The 15,757-nt window shown below is 35.2% G+C and overlaps 1 protein-coding gene across 12 annotated transcripts in view; it reads right to left on the bottom strand.

The window, feature by feature from the left end:
* Positions 1-15,757, bottom strand: part of LOC121730503 (very low-density lipoprotein receptor) — a 326,868-nt gene that overhangs the window by 2,108 nt on the left and 309,003 nt on the right. For 6 of the 12 annotated variants that reach the window (XM_042119567.1, XM_042119568.1, XM_042119564.1 and 3 more), the window contains 3 exons: positions 15,327-15,525; positions 5,943-6,023; positions 3,893-4,008 (listed from right to left, as the gene is read on the bottom strand). In XM_042119567.1, the coding sequence (XP_041975501.1) occupies positions 3,893-4,008; positions 5,943-6,023; positions 15,327-15,525 (396 nt within the window). Of the gene's footprint in view, positions 1-3,892; positions 4,009-5,431; positions 5,636-5,942; positions 6,024-15,326; positions 15,526-15,757 lie in introns of those variants that run through there. The other 6 variants (XM_042119572.1, XM_042119573.1, XM_042119566.1 and 3 more) reach the window with 2 other exon arrangements.

The following is a 15,757-nucleotide window of genomic DNA, read 5'->3' on the forward strand; positions in this document are numbered from 1 at the left end:
TTATTTTTATTGCGCGGTAAAGTGTCATTTAAACTGATACCATAGCTTCAGCCAACGCCTCCGTGGTCTAGTGGTAATTGGTATAGAGCGCGGCTCTTGACTCGGAGGTCGTGGGTTCGATTCCCGCGTTAGAAAAATGTTATTTCCAAGTTTGGTTAGACAAGTAAGATGATCCATGCGTCGGGTGGGCATGTAAAAAGTCGGTCCTGCGCCTGATCTCTCGCCGGTCGTGTCGGTCTTCCATCCCACTGGGTAATGAGAGTAAAGGAATAGAGAGTGCTCTCTCTCGTGTACTGCGCTCACACTTTTGCACTATAAAATTACTCCTGCGTGGCCTGGTTTCAATGAAATCGGCCATCGTCACCGAAACCGGTGTGTGAGCTATTATTATTATATTATGCTAGATTCTGATCTTTGTTTACAATGTAAGTAGTCTGATATATATTCTACATTACATTATCTATGAGCGGGAGTTGGATGGAGTTTGCTATGGTGTTAAACTTGTTACTTCACTTTTACATCAAAATCAATTGAATAGTAATTGTCACTGTCAATTTTAAACTACCCACTTAAACTTTGGTACCCGGAAGCGTTCGTCATCGCAACTTTGGTCCACTTTGGTATGACAGGGTTTCTAATCAGACTACACAACTGTTTAAGGCCATGTAACTACAGGTCTGATTGTGACTAGAATTGAAAACGTGAGTTAAAGGACACAATAACTAACATTTTGTAACATACGGACGTTTACTATTTTTTTCCTTTATAATTGGAACAAACCTTGTAAGTTATCTACTTCATCGCGTGGCTAATATATCTGGTTAATAATAAAATGCAGTTTTTATTTTCAAATAAATTTTCCGGCCCTAAAGCTTCCACTTATGCAAATAATCGGCCAATTGCGAGTTGGACTCGCGCACGAAGGGTTCCGTATAATTATTATAGAGCAAAACTAGACCAAAAATTGTGTTTTTTGTATGGGCGGGCGCCCATACAAAAAACACCCTTAAATATTAATTTTATTTTGTTTTTAGTATTTGTTGTTATAGCGGCAACAGATATAAGTACATAATCTATGAAAATTTCAGAACTCTAGCTATAGCGGTTCTTGAGTTACAGCCTGGAGACAGACGGACAGACATCGAAGTCTCAGTAATAGGGTCCCGTTTTTACTCTTGGGAATCTTACGAGCATCGTAAAAAACTACGGCGCGACATCGTAACGTGCCACGATTTACAGCACGACGTCGCGTCGTAGAAACTCATTCCTGTGTCAGTGCCACAATTGTTCTTCAAAATTCAAAGATGGCGCATCGTGAGTTTCTACGACGCGACGTCGTGCCGTGTATCGTGGCACGTTACGATGTCGCGTCGTAGTTTTTTACAAGTTTTTTTACGATGCTCGTAGATTCCCACGACGCGACGTCACATCGTGAAACAACGCCGCATCGTGGTACGACACTACGTCGTATCGTGTATATGTGTTCGGCCCTAACTCGTTTCTATTTCGTGAAAATAAAAGGGACAATTTAGTTTGGAGTCACAAATTCTACGTGCACTACGGAGTAAGTAGGTTTACTAAATTTTAGGTGCTCTGGGACCAGAAATAATGATGATGAGTGATGACTTATAGAAAGTCATAATTACTTAACGTTCTAATCACATATTATGAACTTAAAACGCAAAAATTAAAATTAAAGTGTAGAACTTTACAAAAAGACAAACACTAAAGTACTAAGAAATTGACTAATGTACTAAATTACTGGTATCGATTGAAATAAAAGGATACAATGAATGTAACAAGACCCTAACCACAGGCAGCAACAACGAAACAAAACACCGCTGATAATATTACACAAACACAACTCAAATTCCCAGAATGCTATAACGCATTTAGTAATACTAATAGCGGGAAACATGGGTACACCGTACATCAGTGATTCTCAAACTTTTTTGTTGGCGAAACCTTTTTAAGAAGTGACATTTTTGACGGACCCAAATCCAGAAAAAATAATGTATATTGTCTTTGAATGAATAATTGTCTCCATGCAGGTGTCTCATGAGTCATGACTCATGAGTCAAGACAGATAAAAAAATAATGTATTATTTAAACTAAGTAAATAATTAATTTGAGAGATATACCTCCAACTTTATAAGATAACTATAAACAACAACAACAAAACAACAGCGACAAACACAGATTTAAACTATCCTGTGTCACACAATTCCCAGCTAAGCTAATATTTTTAGCAGCGGAAGCGAACGTTTATCTAATCTTTATTTTGAATAGCAACTAAACAAATATTAGTTAGGAATTAGCAATAATTAGATGACACACTTTGGTCTTTGCCAGAGCTATTTACAGAGTAATGGATAGTAAAAATATCGTTTTTTTTTTCTCGTTACAGTCTATGTTACAGTGATATATTTTTTTAATATTTTTTAGGGTTCCGTACCCAAAGGGTAAAAACGTGACCCTATTACTAAGACTTCGTTGTCTGTCCGTCTGTCTGTCTGTGTGTCTCCAGGCTGTAACTCAAGAACGGTAATAGCTAGAGTTGAAATTTTCACAGATTTATGTATATCTGTTGCCGCAATAACAACAAATACTAAAAACAAAATAAAATTTATATTTAAGGGGGGCAGCCCCCCTTAAATATAAACTTACAACAAACATACAACAAACTTTATTTTTTGCTCTAAGTATATCAATAATGGCAACAAGTAGGTACTTGAATTTTAACAAAGTCCTTAGTTGTATGTGTATTTGATTATTTAATAATAATATTAAAATTAAAATTAAAATCCCATACAAAAAACACAATTTTTGGCCTAATTTTGGTCTGTAACGTACGGAACCCATCGTGCGCGAGTCCGACTCGCACTTGGCCAATTATTTTGTTTTTAGCCAACGTATGTATTTTTCTATTGAAAACATAGTTTAGTACATTCCAATCACCTTTGGAATATACCAGTTATTGGACAAAGCACAAAAACACAATATTTATAAAGGTTGCTTTAAAAACTGCTTGTTTTTAAAGTAGTAAAACGCCTGATTTTAAAGAAAATAGGTAGTTTTTAAAGCAACCTCAATAGGTACTTAATTATAAGTACTTATGTTTTTTGTGCTCTGTCCAATGACTAGTACTGTCCAATCACTAATCATGTTCACCCTAATAGTGTTTCCTTCCGCGCAAAAACAAATTAAAGTAATGTTAGTAAAGTGTTTGTTTTTTTGAAGATGATTGCTTTGCTTCCAATGGACGTCACACTCATAATAATATTCTTGCCGGTATGATTCATAAAATGTATTTTTAAATAAAAATTCAAAAAAATTAAATTTTTGTTGTCAATAAATTAATTTTGTTTTATTAACATAACAATTAAGTAGCCAAAAATGCATAATATTATGGTACTTAAATGCAATGGAATTTTCCTCAACAACTATTTATTACCATAATTTGAATGGTTGCTTTGCTCAGTAGAACATAATATTATACAGCCTGTTTATATAAAATTGTGCATGTATGTTTTATGTTTCAATTTTTGACAGGAAATCGAAGCATTTTCCGCTTAATCTCTACCTACTGACATTAGGGGGATTACCATGTATAATCGATAATGTAGTCGTAAATTATGATATAATAATATATATATAAAAAGAAAATGATAATCGAAAATAATCTTCATATTACCAATATGTTGCCAATAATTATATTCTTAATTCGCTTAGAGCGATAAGGCCGCCCTTGCCCACATTAATGTCTTAGTTTTAAGTACGTTAAGTCTGATTGTATACCCATTTTTTATGTGAGCAATAAAGTGTTTATATATCTATCTTCTTAAGCCCAAATATGTATATTTTTTTTTAAATAATTAATAAAAATAATTACCAAAGCAGCAAGAATGATGATTCCGGAGACAACGGCTACCACGATACCAGCCACAACGCTGGCATTCTGGCCATTGCTTGAGATTCCTGTTCCTGGCTTGGTAGATTCTGGTACACCTGAAGAAAAATAAATTATTTGTTAATAAGGTTTACTCTCTTTGATAATATTATGGGAATTTTGGGATTTATTTTCATTTACTTTTATTGTCATGTATAGGTATTTTATGTACAAGAAAATGAGTTCCTGTTTAATTATAATGATATAAATATTCAGAACAAAAATTAGGAGTTCTCTTTGCACACTTTGTTAAACCTTAGCCTAAATATGTCATACCTAAATCATAATACATAGTTTGACTATGTCAAACAAAAAATTCAGAAATTATGGTATATATCTTTTTTGCAAGTCAGCAAGAATTAATTATGCTATTGAATAAGAGTAATTTAATTACTTATTATGCTAGTTTTTTAGTCACACACATCTTATTACAACGAAACTACTTTTCTAATAGTTCTAGATTTTTTAAAAAAGACTAACAAAAACAGTGATTGCCAAAAACCATTAGAAACATAGTTATGCTGTACTAAAATATATTAGTATACAATAAGTCTTAATTAATAAAGATTATTTACATGACCATCACCAAGCAATGTTAGAAAGCACAAGTCACCTTTTAAAACATAGTGCATAATTATTATTGTTGTTACTTCACAATATAGTGCTAAATAAGTTTTTAACGCTAAATTAAAACTGTCTATAACTTAAATTGTCTATAACTTTAGCTGTCTATAACCATGTCCATGTTGTAATTATGAGTGATTCTCATGTCCATGACAGTTGTGTTGTAACACCTTGTCGTAACTGACTTCTATTTAAAGACTGGCGTATGTGCCAAAGTTAACTAAAATATCTTCTAGCCTTTCTGCATTTATATATAATATTTTTACTACACCTGGCATAAAATATCAGAGCATTTTTCATAATTACAATGTTTACAAATACTTATCCAGATAAAAACAAGATTACTAAATAACTCAAATGAGAGTAATTCAATGGTTATAAATAAACTTATTAACAATTTTGTTGTACATAGTCATTATGATAACTGCTAATGTTACTGCAAATGATAAAATGATTGCTTTGAACAATCCAAGGTTTTTAATGAAAACCGTGCAGATATTTATCAGTCACTATATAATTTGCCAGACCTATTGTAATCAGTCTTTAGAAAACCACTGGTTAGAACACCATAACCACAGACTTTTTTAAATATGGAACAATGTGTTAGCACAGCATGCACCCAGCTAAATCTGTGTGTCTTCGCTAGCCAAGCGTGAACTTGGCAAATAAAAAATTAAAAATAATACTTTACCCTTATTATAGTTTTTTAGGCTTTCAGGTAAATAAACATTCCTTAACAATTCAAAGTTAAATGCAGATTCGTGTGTTGGCTTTTCAGTTACATCGGGTATCCTGTCTAGAGATTCATCTTTGAGGAACAAGTCTATGAAGGGTTGGTTCTTATCGTCGAACTTTTCCTTATCACTTTCCCAGTAAGCCTTCATTGGCTCAAGACTGTTGGTGTCGGTCGCGGGAGCTTCTTCTGGTACGTCCTTGGTGTTGGCCACGGCGTGCTGCAGTTTCAGGAGAAGGCGGAGCCCTTCTCGCGGTATATTCACCATATGTTACAAACAATCCTTTTATTTCCCTTGCGTTCACTATTGTCACATGTATTGGAATGTCCTGCGAATCAACGAATCCTAATTTGAAGACACACAGATAACTCACTACGACGTGTTAGTACGAGACCACAAGCAGAAATGACGTTATTTTCAGCCCACCACCAATTTATAGTCAATTAATGACAATCTTATCGGTTATCGGACAAGATGAATGACTCAACCCAATTTTATTAGACGGCGAAACCGGCGGCATCGGATTAAAATCAGGAAATAACTTGTTTATCACTCTCTTTCGATTGATTGATTCGATAGCCGCCGGTATCACTATTCACCAAATGCAGGGTAGTCTTGCTAAATAGTATACTCACTGGGCACAGCCTTTTCCGTAACTACTGGCTTTATCGTATCATTTGTAGCTTTGGGCACCTCCACATCTGGTTTAATGGTCTCTGTAGATATTGTTAAAACAAGTTTTTAAATCCTCTCGTAGCAAAATTAACATTACACTTTCGAAATTGAAACGCAAAAATAACAAGTAACAACACGCGCACTGCCGACGAGGACTGGAAGTGGAAATGACAGCTCGAAACTGAAACTCGTGGTCGGGTCGGTGGTCGCCCCCCCGCCCGCGAGTTCATTCTTGATTCTGCCAACGGTGCACGGACCATTCAGTGACGTTGTACGTAAAGCTTACTATTCACGCAAATTTTGGTCAACAATAAACTTGAGTGACAATTTATTGGCAGCTGAATGACGCAGTTCAGAAATAATAATATTATTATGTAGATACCTACTGGAGGTACGCCGTACACAGAACACCGTTATTATGTGCGTATTATGCATGATGCAAGAAAAAAATATTTACATTATCTTTTATATTTATCAATATTGTTACATTATAAATAATAGCTAAAATTATTGCTTTCTAAAAATAGATGTTGACAATAACTAGCCAACGCAGTGTTGACTGTCCATTAAATATTGTTTACAAAAACCCACGTAACCTTAATGAGAATAATAATAATATTTTTGTTTATATTATATACCTTTTGGTAAGTATCTAAAGATATACAGAAAAAAATCCCTAGTAGACAGACAGATACCTACGTAGTTTTTTCGCGTTACGTCAACGGTCAAACCCAGCCGAGCCGATAGAACACAATATTAATGTACAATGTACATGATCCAACCAAATGACGTTGGTCTGTCAACTGCCTAGGAATCAATTTCCTCGATGGTACGTATAGCCCACTATGCAATTATTCTGATTCAGAGCACATTACATTTAATTATTTTTTTTAGAAATAAACTAAATTAAGAAAAATTATTGGTCTTTAAGCTAAAGTACGAATTTTTATTTTTTATTTTATTTTTTATATTATTTTACCTTGAAACATACAAAATTATGTTTTTATAAAAACTATCAGTTTTTAAATAATATAATACAGAAACCTCATTAAAATATGGAATAATTTACGAGCTACAATTCTTTAAAGTAAAGTCGAATTAAGGGTTAATACCTAACTAAAGACGAAATAATTAGTAACTAAAACAAAAGTAGTTCAAAGTGATTCGTGAATAGCATGCTTTACGGCGATCACCGTCTGCAGGTCTAGCTGTCGGATAAATTAATTCTGCGGCCGGCGCGACGCGGCTTTATTTCATTATTTTAATTTATTTTCTTAAATTCCTTTAAATGCTTTCACATTTCTGTGTTATTTTAACAATAATAAAAGGCGCAGTCTATGTGTAATGTTTCATGTAATTACAATGTTTTACGATCGAGTTTGGCGCCTGAAAATAATTTGTTTCGCCGAGGTCGTTTCAATAGGAATTCCAAGAGGCGCGTCGCGCGATTGACTAACAAAAGGTGGCGTGATGTGACGTCACATCGCGTTACTTACGAAACGCATTCCTATTGGCGGGAAACGTGAACGCCATGTGAGCGCTTGTGACTTTTACCTTTGTAGTTTGTACAACGAAAAAATTGTAGACATAAAAAAAAATGAATAATCGGAAGACATAAAAGCGTTGTTTTATGTTTAAGAAGTTAATTATTTCTTGGGTACTTACATAAAATAAGTAAGTTCTTAAGTAAAGTAAGTACCTACCTCATTATTTGCCCTGGATATCTTATTTACTTACTAACTTACTTACTTAATTTAAAAACTTTAGTTAAACGTAAATCTAGATTCTAGAATAATCCTTGAAAATAAAAATTACTTACTTAATAGTTAATACTTACAATAAAAATTACTTAAGTAATTAATTTAGAATGTCCAATAAGATTACGAATAATTATTGTTTACAAGGAAACTTTTATACTTACTTACTTACTTACTTACTTACCTACTTACAGGTAGGGATACGCTTATCAAGTAAGAGTAGGTATAAACATAAATTATTTACTATTAATCACGCACGAGTACCTAGTACAACGATAGGAATTCGTTAACGTTACGTCGTTATTATAAATCGATAAGTTATCTTTGCAGCTGACGAGTAAGGTGACGTGTTCGATGTATGGAAATTCTGGCGAATGACGACGCGCGGCGCGGCAGCGCACCGTGGGATGTGATAAAAAATAATATCATACGATAGGTATGGCGTCATTGACAGGATGAGTATTAAAACAGTTTGTTTACAATTTATCCTTAGTGATCGGGTGACCTATTTTATGGATAAGACCGGAAAATGCTCATTTTAACATTGTAATAAAAACAACGGGATAACAAGTGCGTTGTTTTTATTTTTATCTCTCTGATTTCGAACTTTGAGCCTAAGTACTGATTACTTAGTACCTTACTACGTGTACCTACCTAAGTTTAGGTTGGTAGTTACCCTGAAACGCTGGAAGCCTCGAAACTCGAAACATAGTTGGACCATCCCTTTCAAGAACTTCGGTTTTTGATGAGACGCGTCACGCGAACGTGGTGTTGTCCGATTTTCTTTCATTCCTTGGACTTTATGCAATTATTGTAGTGCAAGTGAAGAAAAATAAATATGTAGAGATGTGCCGACAAGTCGCCGACGGCCGACTAGTCGGTAAAGTCACAGAATATATTATATTAGTTGGTAAAGTTGACTATCCGGCCACTTTTGTAGTCGGCGAATAGTTGGCAAAAACCGCCGACTATCCGGCTTTTTTTATTATTTAACCATTATTAAAATTTCATTTAAGAAAAACCTTGATTATGTTGAAATTAAATGAATTGTTTCTGAAATTACTTGCTGGCAAAGAAATTCGATATTACCTACCTACATTTAGATATTAATGAAAATTGTATCTTAAATACAAAACATAACGACATAATATCTTCTTCGAATTTCAATGAACATTTATAACGAAAATCTATTCTTATTTAAAATACATGTACCTACTTAATTATAAAAGATTCGGATTTTGTATTAACAAATGAGTTAATTATTAAAGCAAGATTGCACGTTGCACATGATGTACTTACATAATGTAGCTATAGTAAAAATATAACTGTATCATGATTTATGACGTGAACATAACCAAAACACGATCCGACACGTTCGCAGGCTGCGTATGCGACTTACCCCCGAAATTCGAAAAGCAGTAAACGAAGCGTACGTTACGGAAACATTATCGGTTAGACCGACTAGTCGGCCGATTAGTCGGCTTCTTTGCAACCGACTAATCGGCTAGTCGGCCAAAGTCATAATACTGTTATGTGCTAGGGTTAACTACGGTTCGAAGGATAGAATTTTGACGCAAGACTGAAAAAAAAGGTTGCATACGCACATGAAGCTAATATGGAGTAGCTTGAAGCTTCATGCATACGCACTTCTCACTTTGTTTTGACACAGTTCTTAGTAAAATAATATTCGCATTTTTTTTGGCATAAAAACAAAAGACCTTTCAATATTTTCAGCTGAGTAAGTAAGTACTTACTTAAGTTTGTTTTTGCGAAATTGACGCGCGTTCTTAACATACGTCAATTACCTACTTATTGTGTTAAAAATATATATTTTTAAACCAATTTTTCATTCAAGTAATTTTAGCCTATTAAAAGTATCTAATCCATATTTAATCGACAAATTAACATATTAATACTTATGTAATATGTATTTCCATTCAATACGAATATATTACGTTTGAAAATGAAAGTAGTAGTATTTGCGTAATTTATTTGTCTTACTAACTTCAGCTGTTTCTTTAGGTTAATTCCTACCTACCTACCTACTACCTACCTACCTAATTCATGCCATCATTAAGTACTTGACTAAAATTAATCCCAGTAACAAAAAATATTGGTTTCCTAGTAAGTAACAAAAGTTGGTCCCAGTAAAAATCGTCTCAATTAGAAGGAACGTAGAGGTTAAGTGTATGTGGGTCAATAAAAATCGTCACAAATTGTCAATGGCATCCGTGATTGTATTACTAATGATTGTGCGGGGCCTCTTGATAATATTATTATTTTCATCATCATCATCATGATGGGGCGATTTCCTATAAGTTAGTAGGTTGTCCAACGTCCACTATCAGCGCCTTATAAATTATAGCTGGCTTATGGCTATTGGTACCTACCGATTACCTGTATACTTATTACTACCTTTTCTATTAGGAATTATGTCAATAAATCTTAAAGAAATCATTAATTCCATATTAATATGACAATTTATTGAAAGCGCCACGCTTCACGAATCACGATGGTCGCCCAATCGTTTATTAAACATTTAAAACTTTAAAAGTGATCATGTTTTTCAGCGAAATTTAAATCTGACCATGTTTTTCAGCGAAATTCAAATGTGACCACGTTTTTCAGTAAAAGTTAAGAAGGTACGTGGCGTACTTACACACCTCTCGTTTATGAACGAAATCCTCTGCTTACATCAACGGTTTACACCAGGCTACCGGCTATGACCTATAAATGATCACATTGCAGTTAGCGATTGAGTCATCATGACCTCAGTATGGACCACAATATTTGTATTACAAAGCAATGACGAATATCGTACGATTTGGTTTCAAATGAGATCAGAGATAAAGTGGGCGGTACCACAGAATATAAGTATATTAGTAGTACCAAGCGGTACTCAGTTTCTAGTTTTAAAATTGAAACAGATTTAAACCTGACTAATCTTTTTAGTTCTGGTGTGCTGGTCTGTATAACTATCACAAAGTTAGTTCTAGACCAGTGGTACTCAACCTTTTTTTATATGGGCCACGAACACGTGTTGGTATTGGCACAGATTAATATTTAGTTATGGTATTGGTGTCGCGGACCGGAAACAAAATTTTTTTAGTGTTAAAAAAATAACCTTATAAATAAGCGTTAAGACGCTTATTTATAAGGTTATTTTCAGTCGAAAAATTTTCACGTCTTTCACGTCGATTTTGCTTCAAAATTCCACGCGTGTTACTGATAACTGATAAGTGATAAAGTGCCGGCGCGGTGGGCCGCAGCCCGCAAGTTGAGTATTAGCTGTTCTGACTATTGAAGTGCCAAACTTTACAATATTCTTGATAAACTGTTGCAACAATTTGACACCGAACTACCTAGGTAGTTCGGTTTTATCGCCAAGCTTGCCGTTCGGAAAGGTATACGAGGAAAATAGTTTAACTGTGCCTTTGAAATTTGAATCGCTTTTACGCACACATGAATTATTTTCGCGATTCGCGACTTATGAGTTACGAGTCACTAGGAAATACCGAAATACGTAGCTATGAATGTAGGTTGAAAATTGAAATAATTTGAGGCCAATTTTGAATATTTTAAAGCAACAATTTTACTAGTAGTATTTACCCACCTATTAATCCCACCAAAAACATGTTAAGTATAATAGGGCCTAGTTCCTATCGGCTAAAAAAAAGGCCAAAAATTAGCCTATAGGAACTAGGCCCTATTTTAGCAGGTATGTTTTTGGTTACCTATTTCTTTCTTTTTGTGCCATGGCCTGCCACGCCCAATATAAACAATACTTTCGATAGATGGCGCTAGTAGTATTTGTTAAACTATCAACAGAAGCCAAATTTTTAAGTAAAGCTTTATTCCTAGATAGAATTCTAATCGACGACGATGATGACGACTAGTATCTTATTTGTTTTATTGTTATGGTATCCTGTGGCTGAATGATGATGATGATGATGATAATGATTGTAATGTAAATGTTGTATAGTATTTTTATAGATATACTATTACAGTACAATAAGTAATAGTCACTGCCACAGCTGTTACCAACTGATTACTTATGTTAATTATTGTAAATATAGATTGATGAATAATACTGATTTACATTAATATATGTAAAACTATAGAAGTGGACGTCCTGTGACTGATATGATGATGTTAAACTGAAGTAATAATAATTATGCAATAGTTGCTTTTTATTGTCAAATTCATTTTTCGTAAATAAATAATTCACTACAAACAATTTTTTTTTCTTTTGACCCCTGGGATAGATTTTCGAGCGCTTTGGTTTACAGGTTAGGGTTGGCCTGAGGAACAAAATGCACCATGGCTTCATTGTGGGCAGCACTTGGGCCAACTTCCATATAAGGATTGGCAATGTCCTTTCTTATTTTTTATTAATATATACTTATAAAACGCAAACTGTGTGCCTAATTTTATAACGCTAGGATAATTGGAAGTGGCCTAGAAGTTTCGATTACCGTTCAGTGAGCGAGTGAGTGCTAAAATTAGCTATTTTTACAAGGATATATTATTTTAGGGTCTACCGAACATAGACCTATGAAATTGGGTATACTGCTTAAGTACTAGTACATATACAATTACGTTAGTATAATTTTATCTTTGCATTCGCTATAGACACTGAGCTACAGGAGATCAAAAGTGCGTCAAACGGTTCCTGTAAATAGTGCACGGCATGCGCGTGGCCTGCTGAAACTAGGCCTGCGCACTTCCGTGCGCTTTGATAGTTACCAGTCACCACTCACCGTTTGATGGAAAAAAAATTAGAAAACGTTTGAAAATTGACCTCTACTTGTACGTAAAAAGTACCATGGTAATTTTTATAAGACATTGGATTAGGTAGGTGCGTAAGAAGCTCTATTTCGTTATAAGTAATTATAATATGCGTACTTGTTTAATTAGGTACTAGATAAGGAATGATTCATTATATTTTCTTAGATTACGCACATCTGCTAGATTGAAAAACAAATTAAGTAATCAATCATTTCCCGAAAACATTTCGCTACAAAATGGAAAATACTATCGTATGGTGTAGGTAGGTACAAGGTACTTTTAACTTTGTTTATGTAACCAATTAAAATATTTACTTACTCGTGGGTTCCTAATGCGTAGGTAAATTATAAAATTTCCACGGTTGTTTGTATAGTAATTTAATATTAGCCAGTATAAAAAGTTAATTCAAGTATTATGTTGACTGGTTGGTTGACTGGATGACTTATGAAATACATGCCATCTGTCGGAGAGCTGCAGTAGTAAAGACAACACGTTTTCTTACTCTTTTACTAGATGGCGCTAAACGTATATTTTTAGTAATTCAAATTACAGTTGTTAGGGTTACGTACCCAAAGGGTAAAAACGGGACCCTATTACTAAGACTTCGATGTCTGTCCGTCTGTCCGTCTGTCAGTCTCCAGGCTGTAACTCAAGAGCGGTAATAGCCAGAGAGTTGAAATTTTCACAGATTATGTATAGGTACTTATCTATTGCCGCTTTAACAACAAAATACTAAAAATAAAATAAACATTTAAGAGGGGCTCCCTTAAATATTTAATTTATTTTGTTTTTAGTATTTGTTGTTATAGCGGCAACAGATATATACACAATCTGTAAAAACTTCAGAAGTCTAGCTATAGCGGTTCTTAAGTTACAGCCTGGAGAGTGGAGACACACACACAGACGGACAGACATCGAAGTCTTAGTAATAGGGTTCCGTTTTTACCCTTTGGGTACGGAACACTAAAAACAATAACCGTTTGCCTTTTGCTGCTGCTGTCTAAATAATATAATGTTGCATGTGTCCTTGGCTTTCGCTTAATTATTCCATCAGGTAAAACATCTTTTCGTAGATTGCCTAACGTTTTAACTTACATCTAAGATTATGCAACATGATAATATATGATACACATTACTTATATGCTTATTATATCATGTAATAACACTTCCATAATAATGATATTATTATCCACTTAGACCCAATAAATAGATAATGGGTATTTAAATTAATTCCTTAATTTTGTAACACCGCTTAACGCCGGCATTTATTTATTGATGCAAAGATAACTTATCTTTATAAACAACCAAATATTACGACTTAATTTTACCTAATCGTTAAGTAACGCTTGCGACTTTACCTAAAGATATGCAAAAATAATTATCATCTTTTTTGCGCATTATTTTCAGTGCATTTAAAAAATTCGCTACGCAATATGCGTTTCATTTTATGCATCTTAACCAAAGACTGTGTAATAAAATTATAATGTTGTTGGTTCCAGTTCATTACGTTATCAAGTCCCAAGTATATGAATACCTAGGAAGTAGGAACATTGTCACTTATCAGCTATGACTTAGGAATATTACGATTATTAAGAACACAACGTAATTATTATGTTTTACCATGCTAGATTTTAACAGTGATAGTTAAATTCGAGACGAATTCATTATGAAATTCAAGTTTTGAACTCGTCATGCCCGACGCGCCAAGTAGTGTAGAACAGGGTTTCTCAAACTTTCGGCTCCACGAACCCCTGTTAAAATTTCCAGGTGACAGCGAACCCCTTCCCCTTACTAACTTATGAAATCCCCCCCAATTTACTTTTGAAGAAAATATGGTTTCTATTTGAATAAAAGGTAACACATAAATTGCCAAAAGAAATGTCTTTCTAAATTAATGGGATGGGTTTGCTTGTTTCTTGTCGCAAATGGAATCAATGCTAGGAGTAATTTTGGACAATTTTAACCTTTATTCTGACTCGGTATCAAGTCGATTTCTGTATTTAGTTCTTACCAGTACTCATCGAGCTAGCACGGCCACCAGTAGAAATGCGAAAGTATGGACAAACTGTGGACATAAACTTAAGGTGGCGTACCAATCTTTACCGCGGCTACTTAAGTATGTTGTAGCAAGGGTAAAAGGAAATTCACCGCTTTGCGTGAGAGTTCAAAATACTGTGCCTGTCTAGCTGCCCAAAAATCAGTCAAAGACATCCTTTTGAAATCAGCTTGAAGAGTTTCATCTACGGACATTTATAATAATGACTCCTGTTGCTTGATACTCAAACTAGAAATTATGCTCTCGTTAGTGACCGCAAATGAGTAACGAATCCAGCCATCTTTTCCAGCCAGTTATCAAGCCATTATTACGTAAATCTTGTCGCGAACGCCCTGCCGTTGAATGGCGAACCCCACTTTGGGAAACCCTGGTGTAGAGGGCCGAGTGTAAACACTCACTCGAGTCGTTACTGCCGCAGAAGTATTCAGGGCAATATTGCCGGCAGCGGGGAGCAGCGGCAGTGGCTGAATATTAACGTCCCATATGGATTTTAGTAGCAGAGCCGAATTTATATTATTTTTTATGATTAAAGGCCACTTTAAGTTTGCCACCTCTATAATATGTACTAACTCTGCCTCCATCCCAGGACGCTTCCGCTCGCCCTAGGACGTCAGAGGACGCTGCCGCCAATAGGCCTATACTGCCTAATATGGGCGGCAGCGTCCATAGGCAGTATTGGTCTATGGGTATAAATCCACAGCTGCTTCGTAGTTATAGTGCAAAAGAACAAGAAAAGTACTCACTGTCTTCCGCGCACATCTGGTTATCGGGCAGCAGTCGTAAACCGGTGGGGCAGGCGCACGACACCCGCGGGGAGTGGGCGCCGATGCGGGGCGCGGGGAGGCACAGGTGGGAGCAGTGGCCGTTGACGGCGGCGCAGTGGTTCACGCCGTCCGGCTGCCGGTACGGATGGTAAACGTGGATCACCATGGGGTTCTGGAGCTGAGGGGAAGAAAATTACCATTATTATTATATATATACGAAACATTAGACATATTCTAATCCGGGCTAATGAGAGTGTTTGAAATTCTATTTGCTACCAGCAGGCGTAGCATGGTCACCATAGAAACAGTTTCTTTCTACGGAAGAATAGACAAAGTGACAGACAGGACAAACTGACAGTTACTCAATGGAAATCCGCCATTTCGTCGATAAAATCTGTCAGTATGTCGAT

This window comes from Aricia agestis, chromosome 9 (assembly GCF_905147365.1).
Source record: "Aricia agestis chromosome 9, ilAriAges1.1, whole genome shotgun sequence".
NCBI classification, from domain to species: domain Eukaryota; kingdom Metazoa; phylum Arthropoda; class Insecta; order Lepidoptera; family Lycaenidae; genus Aricia; species Aricia agestis.